Source organism: Bufo gargarizans, chromosome 4 (assembly GCF_014858855.1).
Source record: "Bufo gargarizans isolate SCDJY-AF-19 chromosome 4, ASM1485885v1, whole genome shotgun sequence".
NCBI lineage: Eukaryota > Metazoa > Chordata > Amphibia > Anura > Bufonidae > Bufo > Bufo gargarizans.
In genome coordinates this window covers 347,295,143-347,314,245 of record NC_058083.1, presented here as the reverse complement: position 1 = coordinate 347,314,245, position 19,103 = coordinate 347,295,143, and the positions used below count along the sequence as shown (strand labels likewise).

At 48.1% G+C, this 19,103-nt stretch overlaps 1 protein-coding gene across 6 annotated transcripts in view; it reads right to left on the bottom strand.

Annotated features, from left to right (window-relative positions):
* QKI (QKI, KH domain containing RNA binding) overlaps positions 1–7,278 on the bottom strand; it is a 156,982-nt gene extending 149,704 nt beyond the window's left edge. For all 6 annotated transcript variants that reach the window (XR_006388636.1, XM_044289356.1, XM_044289357.1 and 3 more), the window contains exon 1: positions 6,628–7,278. Coding sequence is in view for 5 of the 6 variants with exons in the window: in XM_044289356.1 (XP_044145291.1) it covers positions 6,628–6,769 (142 nt within the window). In the remaining variant the exon portion in view is untranslated. The remainder of the gene's footprint in view (positions 1–6,627) is intronic.
* Between the last annotated feature and the right edge of the window lie 11,825 nt (positions 7,279–19,103).

Genomic DNA, 19,103 nt, shown 5'->3' with positions numbered 1-19,103 from the left:
AAGCAGAAACAGGTTTGCAAAAAATCTGCAAATATTTAGCATGGAGACAAAACTAGCATCCCTGTCAGTGCACGTTCACCATAAACATGTTTAGGTCTAAATATTGCCGCCATATGAAGCAAACAATATCCCTGCTGATCTGACTCATGTTGGAAAAACAATGCCTATACCTTATGTTCCAACATATCCCTTAGAAAACAATACTAGGAAGCACGGTCCTCCACGTGCAGGAAAAGACCCCCTTCCTGAAGGTTTGCTCGCAGCTGATAAAATGGATTCAACTTCCTGGTTCCTCTGCTGTCTGTTCTGAAGATCCTTTTTCATGGTGAACAAAAGCAAAATGTGAAAACAAAAGCCTCGGACAACCTTGTTCACACAGGACAGTCTTGATGCATGTACATTTTTAATACTTCCTATCTCTTTAGGATTCCCCATAAAAAAATAAAATAAATTTTATATATATATATATATATATATATATATATATATATATATATATATATATATATATATATACACATACATATATACACACACATACAAAGGGGACTACAGGCAGGACCACACTTGCTGAATTTTGTAGTGGTCATCTAAGGTTGGTCTATTTTTATAAGACAACACGCCAGGAGGCCTTAGCATAGAGGTGCAGAAGATGGCTACAATATATCCACAATGTCTGCAAGATCCTAAATCTTTCTAGTGTCACATGTCTGAGGATCAGGGAGTGTCTGGCAGCCACTTACCTCAGATGAAATCTGTAAATTAGGTCTACATATGGTTTGGCTAACCTTGGGTATACACATATTTAAGATGTACCTTCTATCCACATGTTACGCTACTTAACAATAATTGGTTCCTTTCCAGGTCTCAGTCTGACACAGTCTTCTGAGATGATCATTCACAGCATATCAGATTTACTGACACCCAGTCCACACAAACACAACTGCTAATGGTGCGCAGTTCCCAGCCGGCCTCCCGACAGTGCCATAGTTCCTCCAGTCCTAGCAGTGGGAAGCGGCTCCATACAAAAGAACGGAGCTCTGGGAAGCTCCTAGTGTGAGCTCAAATGAGCCATTAGCATGAGAAAGCCAATTATTTTATGAACTCTCTCCTGAGCAAACTGGGGCACAAAGGGACAAAGATTTTCTTCTCTCTACATGCCTATCAGTTTAGCATAAAACGCCAATTCTCTTGGGACCGGATTGCTTTAACATGTTCTTCTGGTGGGTGTTATTCAAACTTGCTCATCTACATTATAAATGGCGGTCATAAAATACTGACAAATGGGACGCAGCTTACTCCAGGAGAGGGTGGGCCTGAAAAGAAATACTGTGCCCACGGCTCAGACATGCAGACTACCAGAGCTGCAGGGTGGCACCTCCGCTATACCCAATGCCTGAGCACGTTAAATGTGCTACTGCACAAACACGCCGGAACGAAGCCATGCCTAACAGATTACCTAAATGACATCAATCCTCCCAATGTGCGTTCAGAACGCCAGAGCCCGAAGACCATGTAGTAAAAAAGAAATTGGCTAACCACATTTTTAAGGCACGGGATAAAAATCACCTTCTAAACATTTCTTATAAACAAAGTTATAAACATTTCTCAAGTTTTTGGCTTTGGCCTAACACCTTCCTATCGTGTCGCCTTCCATGCGTTTCTTATTTTGCTGATATCCATCCCAGTCACAGGAACATGGGACTGCTACCACCTCATTGTCTTCTTATGGATAGCAACTGTGGCACTACAACCATTCTTTGTGCAGTCCCAGCCCGGGGCTACACAGCGACAAACCAGAGTTCTTGTGGTGTAAAGTCACTTAGACAGTCATCTACCCCCTCCCAAGATGAAACACTTTAGTTGTGGTAAAATGGAGCCCCAGGGGTAAAACCATCACTGCTTATCCACAGCATGTACAAAAAATAAAAATCTAAGATACCTTTTAGACAAAGTTACAGAAAACAAAATGCAAGATGTGCAGTTTTCCGAATAGGAGTGATGGCGTTCAAGCATTTTTTGCAAACAGTGTATTTGTCCACTACGGTTTTTGAATGGTGTTTATTTTTATTTTTTTTACCTATAGAGAGAGTGATTTGAAAATGCCTGAAAAAAAACACCAAGGGCTACAAACATGCTGTTTTTTTTTTTTTTTAAAGAAGCTAGAAATACAAAAAAAAAAAAAAGAAAACAAAAAGACTCCCCTAGTTAACAAAAATGTCAGTAGCAAAGAAAAAAGCTTCTATGTCCTGTTTTGTATTTCCTTTAATCCTTCAGCTAAAATCTTGGGTGGGCAAAAACTGCTGCAAAAAAAACGCCACTAAAGACAAAAGTGCAGTAAAATACCAGACGACGACGAAGAGGAAAATCTCAGTCTTGGGACTCCAGAACTTCCTGGCTTGTCTTGTCCTGCTATACATATCACCGTTTTCATGAGCAGCATTAGAGGTCATTCTCTTTACTACGGTGTTCTGCAAGCTTCAAATCCCCTCCGCGAACAATAAAAAAAAATTATATAAAAACAAAAAAATGGGTAAAGCTAATTCTCCAGAGTGAGCCGTTTAGAGAAGCTGCTCGGTCCGTGAATAATTCACAAGGCAAGGAGGAACAAAGCAGCGGTGTCGCTGTTGTTTTTTTGTTTGTTTTATCGTTTTGATTCCAAGATGAAATAAGCATTTAAAGCCTTTGAACACTCCGCGGCATTTCAGACCATCACGGTGCTAGGAGCTTCTAGGGCTTTTTCTTTAGAACTATTTGGAAGCAGTAATGTTGGGCTGTATAACTGTATACTCATATTACATATGTCTAATACATAATCTAGAGTTATTAATATCATACAACTACAAGTGTCATTAGCTCAGAGTTACGCCTGCGTCGCTCTTCACCACCACAGGGAAATAAAATGAACCTGCATAATGTGTCTTTGTATGAAACTACAGTCAGTGTTTTTTTGTTTTAAACAAGAATCACATTCATATGAACTGGTAGAGATCGTAGCGGCGCCCCTTAGTGGTTTAGAGGCCAAAGCCATGAAATAAAGTGGAGTTCCAGGCAAGGCCTTTTCCTGCCTTCAGTGTGTTATTGTTGCACATTCCTGGAAGTTTTAAGTTCCCCCCTCCTTTTACACATACAGATTCCTCCGGCCTGCCCAGGCCAAATGTAAAAACAGGAAGAGCAACCAAGCCCTTTAAACAGTCGGAGCCCGTGGCATCAGGTTCCAGCAACTTGAGGCAACAGCTGGTCCCAAACTTTTACTAACCCTAAATGCTATATAGATATCCTGCACAGTCCTTGCTGTAAGCTTCACGTTTTCTAAGGGTACAAACAAATACTAAACCAGAAAAGACCAAAGATGATAACACGGTCAAAGCAGCTACAGAGAAGACATGGCAGATACCACCACAGACCTGGCGCAAACTATGCCACATGCAAGAGGAGCACCAGGCAACATGTTTCAGCTACTAAAGCAACCCAACAGCACCCTACACACGTGTGTGAAATAAAGATACACACATTATACACAGAAACACACATATCAGAGATAGATTTGAGCCATGTTCCACAGATGATTATGGAGCTAGATCTGCGTATAGGTCTAGCACAAGGACAGTGCCTCCATTTAGGCCCCCGTGTCTAATGCTACGCTCCGATGTGTTCACTCCCAACATTTGCTTTGTCAATAGGCTCTTCAATACAAAGCCTGGAAGCATCTCTGGAAAGACAGCTGCAAATACACGGAGAAAGGAATTACTCCCCAGGCCATGACTACTTCCTTGTGAAATACCTTCACACAACAATAGAGGCAACTGCTGGCTCTCCTGGGTGCCCGCTGCAGGGGGCAGTGGAATGTAAGGTCTACTGTAACGTTTGTCAAACAAATATTTACACATTTGCTTGACCACCAGCTGCAAAAACTACAAAGTGGCCACCCCTGCTCATGAGATAACGGCAGCTCGTGAACTGAGTGCTGCTGGAAGCAGGAGGGGAATCAGGCCCTTCTACTGGCCTAGAGTTGTAGTTCTACCCAGTGTCCCCTGAATGTCGCTACTTGCTGGGAGCAGGACACAGTGGGAGGCTCTGCTGTAACCCTTGATGGGACGGTTTATGGTCGCAGGAGGAAACTGGAAATGCACAGTCCTTCAACTCCACAAATGGAATCAAGGGGGGCTGCAAGCGGCTCATCACAGCCACAGATTTACTATGTACAGCAAGCGCTGCCTGCATCCCATTGACTACAGGCATTTGTAGATCTGAGAGCATAAGACAAGAATATCTCGCACTGCCTGATCAATGATCCAACATTTACACTCCCCAACAGTGAAAATAACCCCATATAGTGACCCAAGCCCCTGGATTTATGCATAGCAGGCCCTATAAATATTACTACTCAGCTGTGCATGAGAACAGCCTCTTGGGCCGCATGTCTGGTGCCAACTAAGGGCAGCAAACAAATCAAAGTACTGCTATAGTTAGCCCTTCATCCCATTTTCTAGCAATGCTATGTGCCCGAGATCAGCTATGGCATCTAAAGGGGCTCAGATGTGGCAGCATCATGCAGCCCCTGGCTTCTTTGTAAATAATACTGGATTAAGAGATTCCTGGTACAGCGTGCAGGTCCTGGGAATAGATCTAGCCCCGACATGTAATACCAAGAATAAGAGAGCAGCCCCGTCTATCTACAGACCACCCTCATCCCATCTAGAAACATCCCCTCACCCCAAACTATATACAGGCTACTGAACAATGTACTCCAGTTACCCATCTACTAGTAGACACAGGCCAGCGTGCAGAGTACCCCCATCTATATACAGGCCACTGTAAAGTACCCCCATCTAAAGATACCCTCTGCCCAATCTGTATAAAGGTCACTGTATACAGTGCCCTCACCCCCATCCACAGGCTACTGTAGAGAGAATTGTAATGTTATACACAGGGAACTATATAGAGTACCCTTACACCACATCACTATACAATATATAAAGTACCCTATGGCCCACATCATATATACAGGGCATCATATAAAGTACCCCTACTCCAATGTACAAAGGCCCCCAGACCCCTATCTATATACAGGACATTGTACAGCATAACTAAATCTCCCATCTAAATACAGGCCACTGTATAGAATATCCCCCCAAACTATATAGAGGCCACTACAGGAGGTACTCCACTTACATATACTGGCCACTGAATAGTCCCCCCCCCCCCTCTCCATCTATATACAGGTCATGATATGTAGTTTCCTCACCACCTATCTATATACACAGGACAGTATACACTCCCCTGACCCCTAGGTAACTACAGGCCAGAGGTATACAATCCCCTAACCCCCAAAGTATATACAAGCCAGGGTATACAGTTCCCTCACCCCCCCCCCCCCCCCCCCCATATCTACATATACAGGCCAGGGTATACAGTCCCCTCACCCTCCCCATCTACAGGCCAGGGTATACAGTCCCCTCACCCCCCCATCTACATATACAGGCCAGGGTATACAGTCCCCTCACCCCCCATCTACATATACAGGCCAGGGTATACAGTCCCCTCACCCCCCATCTACATATACAGGCCAGGGTATACAGTCCCCTCACCCCCCATCTACATATACAGGCCAGGGTATACAGTCCCCTCACCCCCCATCTACATATACAGGCCAGGGTATACAGTCCCCTCACCCCCCATCTACATATACAGGCCAGGGTATACAGTCCCCTCACCCCCATCTACATATACAGGCCAGGGTATACAGTCCCCTCACCCCCCATCTACATATACAGGCCAGGGTATACAGTCCCCTCACCCCCCATCTACATATACAGGCCAGGGTATACAGTCCCCTCACCCCCATCTACATATACAGGCCAGGGTATACAGTCCCCTCACCCCCCATCTACATATACAGGCCAGGGTATACAGTCCCCTCACCCCCCCATCTACATATACAGGCCAGGGTATACAGTCCCCTCACCCCCCATCTACATATACAGGCCAGGGTATACAGTCCCCCCCCCCCCATCTACATATACAGGCCAGGGTATACAGTCCCCTCACCCCCCCATCTACATATACAGGCCAGGGTATACAGTCCCCTCATCCCCCCATCTACATATACAGGCCAGGGTATACAGTCCCCTCACCCCCCATCTACATATACAGGCCAGGGTATACAGTCCCCTCACCCCCCATCTACATATACAGGCCAGGGTATACAGTCCCCTCACCCCCCATCTACATATACAGGCCAGGGTATACAGTCCCCTCACCCCCCATCTACATATACAGGCCAGGGTATACAGTCCCCCCCCCCCCCCATCTACATATACAGGCCAGGGTATACAGTCCCCTCACCCCCATCTATATACAGTTCTTCCCCTCCCCCATTGCATCACAAGTTTGGTAAGCACCAGATAAAGCCACATTCCAGCAGGTCACATGGTCAGCACATTGGAAGGGGAGCTGCATGGGGTGGGGAGGGCTCTCAGATGGAAACCAAACTCTGCCATACTTTCCAGCCATTTAATGGCAGCCTATGAAGGAGATTCTGGCACCGAAGTGACTACCATAACTACGCTGCCGCCGCGGGAACTTGTGGGTGAAGTTAGTAGATGAAGTGTGAGCCATGTGTACCTTCATCCAGGAGCCGCTCCAGGTGGTTAAATATCCCGCAGAAGTTGGGCAAGCTGCTCATGAGCTTCTTGTCGTTCATTAGCTGCATCAGATAGTCTGGGGTCGGCTTGGGTTTTTCCTTTGTTTCCATTTCCCCCACCATTATCCAATCTCTCGGGAAAGAGGAGCGCTAACACCAGTAATGATGAGGATGACGGAAAGCTGGACGTGTGGAGGGCACGAGCGACGCTGCAGCCCCAGCAGCGGAGAACGACGAAACTTCACCGGCGCCCAGACCAACAGCCGCACTTTCCTTCTTCCGCCCCCGAGTGTCCACACACATGAACGGCGATCACATTAAAGAGCGGGGGTGCGAGGGGGGACACGAGCTCTCCCCTCCGGGTGACTGTGGTGGTACGCTCTCCCCAGGCTCCCGCGCTCCTCAGCAGTCGATGTACAGGCACAGATGGGAGGGCACTCGTCTCCCCTCAGCAGGGCTGTGGAGCACAGTGGCCGGGCTGCTGTCTAGTTCCCGCCGGCTCCAGCCGCTTTCTTGTCAGCACAATGCCTCCTCTCTTCCCCCTGTGTGTACACGTCCCTATAGCCGGCTCTCAGGCTGCGCTGTGTCTGCCGTTTCTCCTCTATAGGAGTTTGCTTCAGTTGAGGCAACAGAGAGAGGAAGAGGCGGTGGGGCGGAGAGTGCAGGGGATAGGCGGACAGGGGAGGGAGGGTGCTGAGGAGGAGTCACAGGCGGAGGAAGGGGGAGCCCTCCATGGTGCCTGTGGCTCGGGGAGGAGGGGCACGAGGCAGTCTCCTGCACGTCAAGCAGAACAAATCACGTCCCTCGTATTCCAGCCAGGCGTGATGGAGCTCGGGTACATAGCATGAGGGCTGGCAGGATGAACGGGCAAAGCCCGGCGTTCCCTCTGTGCGCTAATGGCCGTTGGTCTTAGACTGTGCCAGTTGATCTTGCCCTATAGCTAGAGCGTACTGTAGTTCCCTGGCACAGGAGCACACTGCTCTCCATGTGATGATGAGTAAAGTTGGTGAAGGATCACCCTGTCTTGCCCCTCCCTGCTCTGGGCAGCACTGCAGCCTGTTGTCTGTGCCAGGCCTTATGTCTGCACTGCCCTGCTGTCTTACAGTGTGTGAGAATATTACACATATGATCTCCTTATTGACTTGTGTTACAGATATCCATGGTGACCATCCATGTCTAGACATATAATGGCCATGATTTCCAAACACAGGATGCCAGTCAGAGAACTGGCTGCCCACAGGTCCCCTACTAAATGTCAGGATTAGCATTCAGAAACCAGCTGCCTTGAATGATTTTCACCCCGTTGCCTGGACCTCTCGCTTAATGAAGACTCTGGAAAGACTGATATCGGGCCATCTGAACTCACTAGTCAGTACTGTCCTTGCCCACCTTCAGTTTGCATATCAGGATGGCATTGGAGCAGGGGCGTAGTAATAGAGCAAGTGCCTGCTTTGGGGCCCAGACCAACAAAGGGCCCCCTCAGGAGGAAGACTAAACGATTTTATTGTCAGTGCCCCCTCAACAGTATTATACAGTGACACTGTAGGAATGGACGGAGCAGCCGACACACCTTCTCTGAGAGCTCAATCTTCACTAACCACAGGAATGGGGCCCAGTCATTTGTAGTTATGTCACTGAATTGGAGTGGAGGATGCGGTCATCTACCTGCTGGATAAAGGGTTCTCCCACCTGGATACTACAGGCAGCATGGGGAGGATCATTTTCTTTGATTTTTCATTTAATACTTTGCAGCCTGTGTTACTGGGGAGTAACTGTGTCAGTTATGGGTAGATGAAGCCACCATCTCATGGTTAATGGGCTACCTGACTGGTGGACCCCAGTTTGTTTGGCTGCAGGGTTGTGTGTCTGATACACCATGTGCAGTGTAGAGACCCGTCAGGGGACTACATGGCAACGTTCCCGTTCAACATCTACACCTTGGACTTTAGATACACCTGGCAAATGCCATCTGCAAATATGTCATTGTTAGGGTCCATTCACACGTCCGTAAGTGTTTTGCGGATCCGGAAAACACGGACACCGCTAATGTGCATTCCGCAATTTGCGGACCGCACTTCACTGGCACTATAAAAGAAAATGCCTAATTATAGGACATGTTCTATTTTTTTGCGGAAGTGCGGATCCGCAAATGCGGATGCGGACAGCACATTCCAGCCCCATTGAAAATGAATGGGTCTGCACCTGGTCCGCAAAATTGCGGAACAGATGCGGATCCATTTTGCGGACGTGTGAATGGACCCTAAGGGTGTGTTAGGAATGGACAGGGAGCTGATGTGATCTAAACCATTATCAGTAAGAAGGGAGATGGTGATGGACTTTAGGGAAATTAAACAGGACCGTTCACTGGTCCTGACGTTGCAATATCAGTACCTGGCAGTGTAGGGACTGATTGGTAGATATCAGGGCTCTTGTTCTTTTTTTTCAGATGCGCTCACCTTCGCCACCCTGTATGCTAATTAGCAGCAGCCGTACAGGAAAGGGGAGACGGCCACTTTTCTCAAGGGGTGTCACCTTCTCCCTGGCTGTGACGCTCTCCACTACGATTGGGCAGCTCACAGCCAGGAAGAAGGAGACTCTTCTTGAACAGAATGGAGCATCAAATTTGAAAAAATAAATAAAAATGTGCCCTGATATCTACTAATCATTCCCTACATTGCCAGGTACTAATATTGTAACGTCAGGACCAGTGAAAGGTCATCTTTAAATGGGTTGTGTCACTTCAGCATTTAGTGGCATTTATCATGTAGGGAACGTTAATACAGGGGACTTACTAATGTATTGTTATTATCCATATTGCTTCCTTTGCTGGCTGGATTCATTTTTCCATCACATTATACACTGCTCGTTTCCGTGGTTATGACCACCCTGGAGTCCAGCAATGGTGGCCGTGCTTACACACTATAGGAAAAAGCATTGACCTCTGTGATGCTGTGGGTCCGTGGGAGCTCGCATAGGCTGGTGCTTTTTTCTATAGTGTGCAAGCATGACCACCGGTGATAGATTGCAGGGTGGCCGTAACCATGGAAATGGGCAGTGTATAATGTGATGGAAAAATGAATCCAGCCAGTAAAGGAAGCAATATGGATAATAATACATTAGTAGGTGCCTTGTATTAACTTTCTTTACATGATAAATGCTATTTGCTGAAGTGACACAACCCCTTTAAAGGGGTATTCCCATCACAATGATCACTGTTAAATCTCTTAAATAGCAAACAGGGATCTCAGCAGCATATCCGGTATGTCTGTTTTGTAGAAGCCAAGCGTGCACACAAAAGAGTACGACATTTCGGCTACGCTGTAGCATATACTTGATAAAGGCTACTGCATAGCCGAGACATCGTACTCTTGTGTGTGCACTCTTGGCTTCCAATAAACAGACACACCGGATATGCTGCTGTGATCCCTGTTTGCTATTTTCCGCTGTTCTTGGGACTGCTGTGGATCTGTGGTCCTATCGCGGCTGTTGCATTCCTGGTTTGGTCGAGAGGTCCATTTGTGCTACTCTGCAACCTTTTCATTCTGCTGTTAAATCTCTTAATGATTTGACAGTGATCATTTTTCTAAATACATTTTATTACCCAATTCCCACCCTTTTTGATAAAATAAGTCCCCTCTTACCTGATTGTTGTCCAAAGTTCGGACGAGGAGGCTGAGGTCCCTGATACCACCAGGCGTACCCGGCCCCGTGTCGCTAGACCACAGGTTGCGCAGGATCTGCTTCAAGGACAGCAGAGTGGGGCTGGCGCTGTCGGATTACGTGGTGAGGCATACACCAGCAGTGCAGCCCATCCTGGACCTAATACCAGCACTGCCGTACAACATGGTGAAGTGGCGAGCACCAGAAGGGCAGTTGAAGCTGGTACGGTGGTACGTGGATTAGTTCCCCCGTCGCAGCCACCACACAGACAGGCCCATAGAGCCCCTAGTGTCCCTGAGGTGCTGGCAAACCCTGATTGGAAGCCCCCAACTTCCGCCGCACCAGTAGTTACCCCTTTCACCGCCCAGTCTGGAGTTCGGGTTGAGACAGCTCAGATCGGTTCGGCCCTGGGATTTTTTTTAGCTGTTCTTGACTGCGGAGCTCTTGGACTTAGTCGTGGCAGAAACAAACCGGTATGCCACACAATTTATAACCGCCAACCCGGGAAGCTATTATGCCCAGCCTTTCTGGTGGAAACCAGTCCAAGTTTCCAAAATTAAAACTTTTCTGGGCCTTCTACTCAACATGGGCCTAACAAAAAAGCATGAATTGCGGTCATATTGGTCCACAAACCCAATTCATCACATGCCCATGTTCTCTGCTGCCATGTCCAGGGCACGATTTGAGGCCATCCTGCGTTTCCTGCACTTTAGCAACAACACCACCTCCCGTCCCAGAGGCCACCCAGCTTTTGACCGGCTCCACAAAATTCGGCCCCTCATAGACCACTTTAACCAGAAATTTGCAGATTTGTATACCCCTTAGAAAAACATCTGCGTAGATGATTCCCTAATATATTTTACCGGGCGTCTTGGCTTCAAACAATACATCCCAAGCAAGCGCGCCCGGTATGGGGTCAAATTGTATAAGCTCTGTGAAAGGGCCACAGGCTATACCCACAAATTTCGGATCTATGAGGGAAAAGATCAGACCCTGGAGCCGGTCGGTTGCCCTGACTACCTGGGGAGCAGTGGGAAGACAGTCTGGGACTTGGTGTCACCCTTATTTGGCAAGGGGTACCATCTTTATGTGGACAATTTCTACACAAGTGTGGCCCTCTTCAAGCATTTGTTTCTAGAACAGATTGGCTGCTGTGGCACCGCGCAAATTAGTCGCGCGGGCTTCCCCCAGCGGCTCGTTACCACCCGTCTTGCAAGGGGGGAGAGGGTTGCCTTGTGTAACGAAGAACTGCTTGCATTGAAATGGAGAGACAAGCGTGACGTTTACATGCTCTCCTCCATTCACGCAGACACGACAATCCAAATTGAGCGAGCAACCAGTGTCATTGAAAAGCCCCTCTCAGTCCACGACTATAACCTTCACATGGGATGGGTGGACTTCAATGACCAGATGTTGTCTCCGTATTTAGTTGCCCGACGCACCAGACGCTGGTATAAGAAGGTGTCTGTATATTTAATTCAATTGGCTCTGTATAATAGTTTTGTTCTCTACAGTAAGGCTGGAAGAACAGGATCCTTCCTCAAATTTCAGGAAGAGATCATCGAGAACCTCCTGTATCCAGGAGGTTCCGTGGCCCCATCCACCAGTGTAGTTAGTCGTCTACACGAGCGACATTTCCCCAATGTTGTTGCTGGTACCTCAACCCAACCGTCACGCCGAAAAAGATGTTGTGTCTGTAGCAGGAGTGGAATAAGGCGTGACACCCGCTATTTCTATCCTGACTGCCCTGACCACCCTGCCCTGACACCGCCGCCTCCTCAGCTCATATGCCTCGGCAAACGTATCTTTTACTGCAGAGGAGAAATCTCGTCTTGCAGCGCCGCATAGACCGACTTTTGTGTAATCTGACAGCAGCGCAATGCTTCTGTCAGAATGCACATCAGTGTTGCAGCTAGTCGATCAGTTGGTCCACCTGGAAGGTAAAAAAAAAAAAATTAAAAAACCAGGCCGCAACGCAATACATTTTATTAATTTTATAATAACATTTGAACAGAACATATAAACTTTATTTAACTTTTTGAACTGAACATTAACTTTTTTGCTTACTGGTGTTTTTTTTGTTTGTTTGTTTATACCAGCGTCTGGTCCTGCGGGAAAGGAGATAAGGAGCCAACATCTGGTCATTGAAGTCCACCCCTCCCATGAGCGAATTATAGTCGTGGACACAGAGGGGCTTTTCAATGACATTGGTTGCTCGTTCAATTTGGATTGTCGTGTCTGCGTGAATGGAGGAGAGCATGTAAACGTCACACTTGTCTCTCCATTTCACCGCGAGCAGTTCTTGGTTACACAAGGTAGCCCTCTCCCCCCTTGCAAGACGGGTGGTAACGAGCCGTTAGGGGAAGCCCCGGCGACTAGGTTGCGCAGTGCCACAGCAGCCAATCTGTTCTAGGAACAAATGCCTGAAAAGGGGCACACTTGTGTAGAAATTGTCCACATAAAGATGGTACCCCTTGCCAAATAAGGGTGACACCAAGTCCCAGACTGTCTTCCCACTGCTCCCCAGGTAGTCAGGACAACCGACCGGCTGCAGGGTCTGATATTTACCCTCATAGATCCGAAATTTGTGGGTATAGCCTGTGGCCCTTTCACAGAGCTTATACAATTTGACCCCATACCGGGCGCGCTTGCTTGGGTTGTATTGTTTGAAGCCAAGGCGCCCGGTAAAATGTATTAGGGAATCGTCTACGCAGATGTTTTGCTCAGGGGTATACAAATCTGCAAATTTCTGATTGAAGTGGTCTATGAGGGGCAGAATTTTGTGGAGCCGGTCAAAAGCTGGATGGCCTCTGGGACGGTAGGTGCTGTTATAACTAAAGTGCAGGAAACGCAGGATGGTCTCAAATCGTGTCCTGGACATGGCAGTACAGAACATGGGCATGTGATGAATTGGGTTCGTGGACCAATATGACCGCAATTCATGCTTTTTGGTTAGACCCATGTTGAGGAGAAGGCCCAGAAAAATTTAAAATTCGGAAACTTGGACGGGTTTCCACCGGAAAGACTGGGCATAATAGCTTCCCGGGTTGGCGGTTATAAATTGAGTGGCATACCGATTTGTTTCAGCCACAACTAAGTCCAAGAGCTCCGCAGTCAAGAACAGTTCAAAAAATCCCAGGGCCGAACCGATCTGAGCTGTCTCAACCCGAACTCCAGACTGGGCGGTGAAAGGGGGAACTAATGGTGCGGCTGAAGTTGGGGACTGCCAATCAGGGTTTGCCAGCACCTCAGGGACTCTAGGGGGTCTACAGGCCTGTCTGTGTGGTGGCTGCGACAGGGTAACTATTGCACGTGCCACCGTACCAGCTTCAACTGCCCTTCTGGTGCTCGCCACTTCACCATGTTGTACGGCAGTGCTGGTACTAGGTCCAGGATAGGCTGCGCTGCTGGTGTATGCCTCACCATGTAATCCGACAGCGCCAGCCCCACTCTGCTGCCCTTAAAGTGGATCCTGCACAATCTGTGGTCTGGCAACACGAGGCCGGGTACGCCTGGTGCTATCAGGGACCTCAACCTCCTCGTCCGAACTTTGGGTCAGACTGCCACTGCTTTCTACAGGTTCATATTCTGACCTGCTAGATTAGTCAGATGAGGGTTCCCATTCCTCATCCGACTGGGCCAGAAGCCTGTAGGCCTCTTCAGAAGAATACCCCTTGTTTGCCATTTGGTCAACTAAATTTAGGGGGTATTCCCTGAGACTACCCAAGAAAAAAAGCAAGCCTGTCTTACAAATGGGAGGCTAGCGAAGTACCGGAGGCCGCTGCGATTGATAAAAAATATCAAAACTGATTTTTTTTATCGCCACAGTGCTTGTAAAGTGATTGTGCAGTGATAAAAAAATAAATGTTTGTCACTGCGGCGTAGCGGGTGTGGGTGAACGCACGTGTGGGCAACCGATCAGGCCTGATCGGGCAAACTCTGTGTTTTGGGTGGAGGGTGAGCTAAGGTGACACTAATACTATTAAAGATCTGATTGTGATCAGTTCTGATCACTTACAGATACTATAAAAGTACAAATGCTGATTAGCGATACGCTAATCAGCGAATAAGTGACTGCGGTGCGGTGGGCTGGGCGCTAAACGATCGCTAAACTACCTAACCAAGGGGCCTAAACTATCCTAAAACTATCAGTGAATACCAGTGAAAAAAAATGTGACAGTTTACACTGATCACTTTTTTCCCTTTCACTAGGTGATTGACAGGGTCGATCAAGGGGTGATCAAGGGGTTAATTGGGGTGCTGGGGGTGATCTGGGGCTAAGTGTAGTGTTTGGTGGCTACTCACTGTGATGCCTGCGCCTCTGCTGAGACCAGCCGACCAAAAGGACCAGCAGAGGAGCAGAGAAGCCATTTTCCCCTTATATTTACAAATATAAAGTGTTAACTGGCTTCTGATTAGATTATTTTAAAATTGCCAGCCTGCCAGCCACGATCATTGGCTGGCAGGCTGGTGACGACGAAATACAACTCCAACTTTTGCCGGTCCGCGATGCGCATGCGCGGGTCGGCTTTGACTGAAATCTCGCGAGAGGACGTGCCGGCGCGTCCAGGAGGAATTACAGGGCCGCTGCCAGGACACGATCCTGCGTGCGGCGGTCCGGTAGCGGTTAAAGAGGCGAGCACTGTGGAGGTCACTGTCAAAGGCACAGGTATTGTGGAGGTCACTGTTAAAGGGGCGGACAGTGTAAATGTCACTGTTAAAGGGGTGGACATTGGGGAGGTCATTGTTAAAGGGGCGGGCACTGTGGAGGTCACTATTTAAGGGGAGGACACTGTGAAGGTCATTGTTAAAGGGGCGGCCACTGTGGAGGTCACTGTTAAAGAGGCGGGCACTGTGGAGGTCATTGTTAAAGGGGCGGGTACTGTAGAGGTCACTGTTATGGGGAATACTGTTGATATCTTTTTACAACACACAGAAACATGAAATGAAATAAATGAAGTATACCCGTGCAAACCCGTCCTTCTGCTAATATATATATATATATATATATATATATATATATATATATATTCACCGAATGAAGAGGCAGCACTTCCAGTTATTGGTGATAGGGTGACGAGCTCAAACTTTATTCCCAGCAACGTTTCGGCCTTCTCACTGAGGCCTTTGTCAAGCTCAGTGAGAAGGCCTCAGAAGGCTTGACAAAGGCCTTAGTGAGAAGGCCGAAACGTTGCTGGGAATAAAGTTTGGGGTCGTCACCCTATCACCAATAACTGGAAGTGCTGCCTCTTCATTCGGTGAATATATATGTTGGAGGAAAAGCCAGCCTCTCTGAGGAATCTTGCACCCAGTGCACAACATCTGACTGTGCTGCTGCACTATTTGCAGTATTATATATATATATATATATATATATATAATTTTTTTGTATTTTTTGTCATCACACCATTAGTTAATTTGCACACACAAAAAAAGTAATTTTTCTAACATTCATTCAAGACCATGGAGACGAGTTGGAAGCAGGGGGAGGTCGTCGCAAGGAGCTAGTGGCACAGTCAGACAGCATGTATTGGCACCCAGGTTCAGCCAGACAGCACTCCAATCAACGCATGCTGTTGCCACCACCAGAATGCTGTCATTGCAAAGCTCAGCAGTGTGGCATTTTTTTTTGTGTGTCTGCCTCTGACAACAGCGATGCCATTTGCAACCTGTGCCAAAAGAAACTGAGTCGTGGGAAATCCAACACCCACCTAGGTACAACTGCTTTGCGAAGGCACATGATCGCACATCACAAACGCCTATGGGATCAACACATGATGACGAGTAGAAGCAGCACACAAGCTCAAAGCCACCATCCTCCTCCTAGTCCAGCATCTTCAGCCACGTCAACCACTACTGACCTCCTTGCCCCCTCTCAACCACCCGCCACTCTGCCTCTCACCTTGAGCAGTTCCATCTCATCTGCCCACAGTCAGGTGTCTGTAAAGGAAATGTTTAAGCGTAAGAAGCCAATGTCACAGAGTCACCTCCTTGCCCGGCGTCTGACAGCTGGCTTGACGGAACTCTTAGCCCGCCAGCTTTTACCATACCAGCTGGTGGAGTCTGAGGCCTTCAAAAAATTTGTCGCTATTGGGACACCACAGTGGAAGGTACCCGGACAATTTTTTTTTTCTCATAAGGCAATCCCAAACCTCTACTCAGTGATTGAAAAGGAAGTCATGGCATCTCTGGCATACAGTGTTGGGGCATCTGACCACTGATACCTGGTCTGCAAAGCACGGTCAGGGCAGGTATATCACCTACACTGCGCATTGGATCAATCTGCTTACGGCTGCCAAGCATGGAATGCGTGGCTCTGCAACGGGGTTGGTGACACCGCTACGACTTGCAGGCAGGCCTACTGCCACCTCCTCTACTCCTCCTACTCCATCCTCTTCCATAACCTCCTCGGCTGAGTCCTCTTCTGCTGCGGCGTCTGGCTGCACATCAACTGAATCCCCCCAGCTCCCCAGGGGCTATTCCACATCCCGGATATGACAGTGTCACGCTGTCTTGGGGTTGACTTGCCTGAAAGCAGAGAGCCACACCGGACCAGCACTCCTGTCCGCCCTGAACGCACAGGTGGATCAGTGGCTGACCCCTGCACCAACTGGAGATCGGCAAAGTGGTGTGTGACAATGGAATTTGTTTGGGGCATTGAATTTGGGCAAGTTGTCACATGTGCCGTGCATGGCACATGTGTTGAATCTCATCGTACAACGCTTTGTGTCTAAGTACCCAGGCTTACAGCACGTCCTCAAGCAGGCCAGGAAGGTGTGTGGCCATTTCAGGCGTTCCTACACGGCCATGGCGCACTTTTCAGACATCGCCGAAACAACATGCCAGTGAGGCGCTTGATTTGCGACAACCCGACACGTTGGAATTCAACACTCCTAATGTCCGTCAACGAGTATTTGTATGACCGGGGTGCTAGGACAGCCTCTGCGGAAATGGGAATTTTTTTGCCACGTTACTGGACGCTCATGCGCAATGCCTGTAGGCTCATGCGTCCTTTTGAGGAGGTGACAAACCTAGTCAGTCGCACCGAAGGCTCCATCAGCGACCTCATCCCATTTGTTTTCTTCCTGGAGCGTGCCCTGTAAAGAGTGCTGGATCAGGCTGTAGATGAGCGTGAAGAGGAAGAGGAAGAGTTGTGGTCACCATCACCACCAGAAACAGCACTTGCCAGAGCTGAGGCAACGCTGCAAGAGGAGTATGAGGAAGAGAAGTCAGAGGAGGAATGTGGCTTTGAGGAGGAGGAAGACCAACCACAGCAGGCATCCCAAGGTGCTTGTTGTTGTCACCTATCTGGGACCAGTGGTCTTGTATGTGGCTGGGGGGAAGAACCGACCGTCAATGACATCAGTGAGGAGGAGGAACGGGAAATGAGTAGCTCGGCATCCAACCTTGTGCAAATGGGGTCTTTCATGCTGTCATGTCTGTTGAGGGACCCTCGTATAAAAAGGATGAAGGAGAACGACCTGTACTGGGTGGCCACGCTACTAGACCCCCGGTATAAGCAGAAAGTGGCGGAAATGTTACCAAATTACCGGAAGTCAGAAAGGATGCAGCAGTTCAAAACAAAACTAAAAAAAATGCTTTACACAGCTTATAAGGGGGATGTCACAGCACAGCGGGAATCTAACTGGGGAAGAGGTGAACGTAATCCTCCTCCTACCACGACCACGGCGGCAAGGACAGGACGCTTTACAGATGTGTTGTTGATGGAGGACATGTGGAGCTTTTTCAGTCCTACACATCGCCACAGCCCTTCAGGATCCAGCCTTAGAGAACGACTCGACCGACAGGTGGCAGACTACCTCGCCTTAAAGGGAACCTGTCACCGGGATTTTGGGTATAGAGCTGAGGACATGGGTTGCTAGATGGCCGCTAGCACATCCGCAATCCCCAATCCCCATAGCGCTGTGTGCTTTTATTGTGGAGAAAAAACTATTTGATACATATGCAAATTAACCTGAGATGAGTCCTGTACGTGAGATGAGTCAGGGACAGGACTCATCTCAGGTTAATTTGCATATGTATCAAATCGTTTTTTTAACATAATAAAAGCACAGAGAGCTATGGGGACTGGGTATTGCGGATGTGCTAGCGGGCATCTAGCAACCCATGACCTCAGCTCTATAACCAAAACCCGGTGACAGGTTCCCTTTAACTGCAGATATCGACACTCTGAGGAGCGATGAGCCCCTTGACTACTGGATGTGCAGGCTCGACCTGTGGCCTGAGCTATCCCAGTTTGCGATAGAACTTCTGGCCTGCCCCGCTTCAAGCGTCCTGTCAGAAAGGACCTTCAGTGCAGCAGGAGACATTGTCACTGACAAAAGAAGTCACCTCAGTCAAAAAAGTGTTGATTACCTCACCTTCATTAAGATGAATGAGGCATGGATCCCGAAGGGACTGACAGTAGGAGATACGTTTAACTAACAAAAGGCCTGATGACATGCCTTGGCCTCAAAATGGTCCCCACGATGCTGTATTTAATGTCTGCATACCGGATGACTTTCGTGAATTCTCCGCCACCAACTAGGGTTCAAGCCGCAATGTTTTAGTCACCTTTCTGCCTTGAAAACATCAATTCTTCCGGCCGCTGCTACAACAGCGGCCGCAACAATAACATTGTTTTTCAGGCATGTGTACATGCCTAATTTTTATGGCTTCTAGTGCTGCACTGTGGCTGCAAAAACAAAACAAAAAAAAAAGGCACATACAAGTGTCAATTCCCCTTTCGTGATCGTTACCTTGTTGTGGTGAAGGGGCTTGCGTATCACAATGAAGC